The sequence below is a fragment of the Erinaceus europaeus genome, chromosome X (assembly GCF_950295315.1).
Source record: "Erinaceus europaeus chromosome X, mEriEur2.1, whole genome shotgun sequence".
NCBI lineage: Eukaryota > Metazoa > Chordata > Mammalia > Eulipotyphla > Erinaceidae > Erinaceus > Erinaceus europaeus.
In genome coordinates, this window is record NC_080185.1 from 40,880,400 (window position 1) to 40,886,354 (window position 5,955).

The 5,955-nt window shown below is 41.3% G+C and overlaps 1 protein-coding gene across 1 annotated transcript; it reads left to right on the top strand.

Moving 5' to 3' along the window:
* C1GALT1C1 (C1GALT1 specific chaperone 1) lies at window positions 1-5,007 on the top strand. The gene is made up of 2 exons (XM_007530358.3): window positions 1-44; window positions 3,626-5,007. The coding sequence occupies exon 2, from the start codon at window positions 3,631-3,633 to the stop codon at window positions 4,585-4,587; it is 957 nt and encodes a 318-aa protein (XP_007530420.1). The 5' UTR covers window positions 1-44; window positions 3,626-3,630; the 3' UTR covers window positions 4,588-5,007.
* Window positions 5,008-5,955: the final 948 nt, after the last annotated feature.

Consider the following 5,955-nt stretch of genomic DNA (forward strand, 5'->3'; position numbering starts at 1 on the left):
ATTTGCGGCTGCGCTTTCTCGCCCCTGAAACGATCTTGACGAGGGTGAGTGCCAGGGCATCGGCCCGCACCCCGAGTGGACCCCGGAGCGGCCTTCCATAGTGCCCCAGGTGCTGGGGCCTTAACCCACTCCCAGCATGCTCCACAAGAGGTGTCCGGGCAGGTGCTGTGGGAGGAAATGCGAGCCGGGAAAACCCAGAGCCGCCTTCTCAGAGCTTCTCTCTTGGCCTCTCAATGGGGTCTTGAGATGACCATGACCTCCCTCCCAGTGATGATCTCCATTTCATCCTTTCCTCTTTTCCATGTTCCAGCACAGCTGCCTTCACCTTCTAAAGAGAGTCATCTCAAAAACCACGCTTAGTTTCTCGCTCATCTGTGCCCATGTATAGTTAGTTCTAAGTTCACTTCCTCTGCACCAAATAGCTTGTCATGTTCTCCAGTGTTACTTTTTTTTTTTTGTCTCCTCTGATGGAAAAAAGTCAAGTCCTTAGTGTAATTCGTGTAAATGATTTATTACTAGTGACCCTATCAAGAACAATGACATATGCCAGAATCAAGCTAAGGGAGACATACTAAGTATATGTTGGCCAGAAATCAAGAAATGTTGTGATATAAAAATGCCAAAATCCTGTATAAATCAGTTTTAAAGTGCATCTGACAGTGTATTCAACAAGTCCCACTACTCCCTTTCAAATATTTTTTTTTATTCTCTGGCTATTGACCAAGTTCTGTGAGAAAGAAAAGGAAACTGCCCTGCTTCCCCTTCACACATCTACCACACCAGACCACACCTCCTTTGGTAAGAAGTCAAAGTTTGTTTCCTCTATGGGAAAAAGAAATAACTTTTTTTTAATAGTGTACTGATGCTAGGCGCAAAATGTCAATTACAATTAACACATCCCACTTTTTTTTTCCACTTGTAGGGGAAAAAAAGATTATTCAGTAACTCCTTACATTCTTGATAATGTGGGTAGAAGCACTGTTGAGATTTTTTTTTAAGATATGGAGTGGGAGAGAGTGAAAGAGACCACTGCACAGAAGCTTCCTTCAGTGGGGTGAGGGCTGGGCTGAAACCTGGGTCCACACATGACAAAACAGTATCCAGGCACTAAGTAAGCTGTTCTGTCAAACGAGAACATTATTCTGTAAAAGAAAAAAAACTGATGTTAAAAGATCTGATTTCCAGTTCAGTTCTGCCACTGACTGTGTGACTTCAGGTCAGTTACTTTACTTCTTTGAGCTTTCTGTTTTCCTAGCTGTAAAATGAGAGAAATTATATGAGGTAGTTTACTCTGGCCCCTTTCAACTTTAAGAGATGAAAAAAAATGTAAGGAACCCAGATGTTCTTTGTAGAGATAAGAGACTGGGAAAATCCCACAGCAGGGGTTAGATACATAGTGGTTATACAAAGAGACTCTGAGGTCTCTGGTTCAATCCCCTCACACCACACCACCATAATTCAGAGCTGAGCAGTACTCTGGTAAAAATAAAATAAAATAAAATAAAATAGAGACTGGGAAAATCTCAACAGTTGTAGTTAATGTTGGCTTTTCTTTTTAATTTCTAACTGAAACAAAGTGTAGACTTTTTCTTTTTTTCGATTTTTAATATTTATTTATTCCCTTTTGTTGCCCTTGTTTTATTGTTGTAGTTATTATTGATATCGTCGTTGTTGGATAGGACAGAGAGAAATGGAGAGAGGAGGGGAAGACAGAGAGGGGGAGAGAAAGACAGACACCTGCAGACCTGCTTCACCGCCTGTGAAGCAACTCCCCTGCAGGTGGGGAGCCAGGGCTCGAACCAATATCCTTATGCCAGTCCTTGTGCTTTGCGCCACCTCCGCTTAACCCGCTGCGCTACCACCTGACTCCCAGACTTTATCTTTCTAATACCTCCCAGTGAATAAGAAAATTCCTTTGGAAAAAAATTTTTTTTTAAAATGGTCTCCAGATATGCCTGCATTGACTCAGATCTCATCTATACAATTTAACTTCCCAGTATGAACATTTATTACATCAGTTAGTTGGGAACAGTGGGAAATCATTTAGTCTTAGGACAGAAAGATAAATACTGACCTACCTGGTATCAATCTCAAGAAAATTGTTTTTGATATACCGTGAATCCTTAGTGACATTGATAGCATCTAGAAAACTGTGCCTTTAAATAAAGTGACATATAACACCAGTAGGTCCTCAAATAGTATTGCTTTGTTAAAACATCAGCCAAGATGAGTATTTTCTTCATCATAAAACAGCATTTTCCAGGATCTACTGTACTCAGAACACCTACGGACAGCATGCGTCAGAGCACTAGGCTGAGAATGCAAATAGCAGGACATGTACCATCAGTAATTTGCCAGTGTGTTCCATTGAAGATTTTAATATAAAAAGTCCATCTAAACTTGTAAAGTATTTAAATACTATAATATGAGCTTGTGCAACAGCACTCCTTTAAAGAGAGTGCTAGACTGACAACCTCTGTAACATTGGTTTTAAGGTTAATGTTTTGGAACCACGTGGTGGCATGCCTGGTAGAGAGCATTTGCTACTGTGCTCAGAGACCTGGGTTCAAGCCCTCCAGCCCCCACCCGCAGTGGGGAAGTTCCACAAGCAGTGAAACAGTGCTGCAGGTGTCTCTCTCTTTTTTCTCCTTCATCTCCCACTTCTATCACAATTTCTCTTTTGTCTCTATCTAAAAAAAATAAATAAGGCTAATGTTCTGATTTAGTGCTTGGTTAATTAATTCCAATAGACATAGTACAAAAAAATAATAACCTATACTATTCTACTGTATACTGCTGCAAAGGTCTACACTGTATGGAACAGTAATCAGATGTCATTGGAAGTAAAAGATTCTTCCACCCAGGGAGTCGGGTGGTAGCGCAGCAGGTTAAGCGCAGGTGGCACAAAGCGCAAGGACTGGCATAAGGATCCCGGTTCGAGCCCCCGGCTCTCCACCTGCAGGGAGTCGCTTCACAGGCGGTGAGACAGGTCTGTAGGTGTCTATCTTTCTCCCCTCCTCTCTGTCTTTCCCTCCTCTCTCCATTTCTCTCTGTCCTATCCAACAACAACAATAACTGCTACAACAGTGAAAAACAAGGGCAGCAAAAGGGAAAATAAATAATAATAATAATAAAATTTAAAAAAACAAAGATTCTTCCACCCCTTGCACCTACATAGAACAACCTTTATTTCAGGAGTCCGGCAGTAGCACAGTGGGTTAAGCGCACGTGGCACAAAGCTCAAGGACCAGCATAAGAATCCTGGTTTGAGCTCTGGCTCCCCACCTGCAGGGGAGTCGCTTCACAAGTAGTGAAGCAGGTCTGCAGGTGTCTATCTTTCTCTCTCCCTCTCTGTCTTCCCCATCTCTCTCCATTTCTCTCTGTCCTATTGAACAACGATGATGACATCAACAGCAGTAATAACTACAACAACAATAAAAAAAAAAAACCAAGGACAACAAAAGGGAAAATAAATATTTTTAAAAAGAACAACCTTGATTTCAAAGTTGCAGACTTTTTTTTAATATTAAAAGCAAACCATAAGTATATAAGGAACAACATAAATCAAATCACTAGACTTACGCTTTTCTATAAAGTATCCTAAGGATCTTGTTCTTCTTTTTAGGAAAAATGCTTTCTGAAAGCAGTTCATTTCTGAAGGGTGTGATGCTCGGAAGCATTTTCTGTGCCTTGATTACTATGCTAGGACACATTAGAGTTGGTCGTGGAAACAGAATGCACCACCATATGCACCATCACCTGCAAGCGCCTAATAAAGAAGATATCTCGAGAATTTCAGAGGATGAACGCATGGAGCTCAGTAAGAGCTTCCGGGTATACTGCATCATCCTTGTAAAACCCAAAGATGTGAGTCTTTGGGCTGCAGTGAAGGAGACGTGGACCAAACACTGTGATAAAGCAGAGTTCTTCAGTTCTGAGAATGTTAAAGTGTTTGAGTCAATTAACATGGAAACGAATGACATGTGGTTAATGATGAGAAAAGCTTACAAGTATGCCTTTGATAAATACAGAGACCAATACAACTGGTACTTCCTGGCCTGCCCCTCTACGTTTGCTATTATTGAAAACTTAAAGTACTTTTTGCTCAAAAAGGATCCATCACAACCCTTTTATCTAGGCCACACGATAAAATCTGGAGAACTCGAATATGTGAGTGTGGAAGGAGGAATTGTCTTAAGTATAGAATCCATGAAAAGACTGAACAGCCTTCTCAGTAACCCTGAAACTTGTCCTGAGCAGGGAGGAATGATCTGGAAGATCTCTGAAGATAAACAGCTGGCAGTCTGCCTGAAATATGCTGGAGTATTTGCAGAAAATGCTGAAGATTCCGAAGGAAAAGACGTGTTTAATACCAAAACCATTGGGGTTTTTATTAAAGAAGCCATGAATAATCAACCCAACCAGATAGTAGAAGGTTGTTGCTCAGATATGGCTGTTACTTTTAACGGACTGACGCCCAATCAGATGCACGTCATGATGTACGGGGTATACCGACTAAGGGCATTTGGGCATGTTTTCAATGATGCCTTGGTTTTCTTACCTCCAAATGGTTCTGACAATGACTGAGAAGTGAGATGAGAGTGTGTAGATGATCCCCGAATATGACACATCTTGTCATGATTTGTAGTAATGACTGCACGTCTAACAAAGCAGTTCACCTCCTTCCCTCCACCCCCCTTGGTTTGGTGGCACTGGCTTAATTGCACATTAAAATTTGGTGGTACGTTTTGTAAAATAGGGTGAGAGTGTTCCCTTAAAGCATATATGAAAACAAAATGTGGTGAAAGGTTCTAAGAGTAGGAATTTTGCAAATAACGGATATATTTATAAATATTATATTTATGTGATGAATTCTAATTACAAACATTGAAATCTGTGTGGTGTATATCTTCTTGCTGGTTGGTGAATGATTTTAACATGTCTTTTTTGCTCCCATATGCACTGAAACCTCTACTTGTGAATTCGTGATTAAAACTTTTCACTGTGTGTTTTCTTGCTTGCTTCTTTTTTCACTTTATTGAGGGATTAATGGTTACAGTATAGTTGTCGGCATATGGCTAAAACTTCTCATTTCACCATGATAGGTGTCTGCCCATTCCACCCTCATGTACCAGTACCCCAAACCTGCCCCCAGCTCCCTCCCTGTCCTCATTGCCCAGAGTTCTTTGCTTTCATGCGATACACCACACCCAGTCCAACTTTCACTTTGTGCTTCCTCTTTTGACTTTTGTTTCTTACATTCTGCCATTAAGGCCTTCTGTATTCATCCTTCTCTTTCTGGCTTATCTCACTAAACAGCCAAGCTCCATCCAGGGTGAAGCGAAGGAGGTGACATGATCATTATTGACAGCTGAGTAGTATTCCATTGTCTTTATATAGGACGACTTCCTTGTCCAGTCATCATGTTCTGAGTCTTCCCAAGTGCCAGTGAATTAACTATATCAAAATACACAACTAGGGAGTCAGGCGGTAGTGCAACTGGTTAAGCGCACATGGCGCAAAGCACCATGACCAGCGTAAGGATCCTGGTTCAAGCCTCCGGCTCCCCACCTGCAGGGGAGTGGCTTCACAAGCGGTGAAGCAGGTCTGCAGGGGTCTATCTTTCTCTCCCCCTCTCCGTCTTCCCCTCCTCTCTCCATTTCTCTCTGTCTTATCCAATAACAACGACATCAACAGCAACAATAATAACTACAACAATGAAACAAGGGCAACAAAAGGGAATAAATATTTAAAAAAAAAAAAACACACACAACCCAATAACAGAGGAAATATTCCCAACCAATGGTAAGGTTGATATCCCTGAGAGAAAAAGTCAACATGAGTAATCAAGGTGAATCATTTTTCCCAGGAGCTAACTGTGGCATTCCTCAGAATAGACAATTTCAGTGTGACTCTGTACCTCTCTATGCAAATAATCATAAAGTGGAGGAATAA

What these genes read in the sequence shown, in the direction of transcription:
- C1GALT1C1 (XM_007530358.3), top strand. Translation starts at nt 3,631, where the DNA reads ATGCTTTCTGAAAGCAGTTCATTTCTGAAGGGTGTGATGCTCGGAAGC.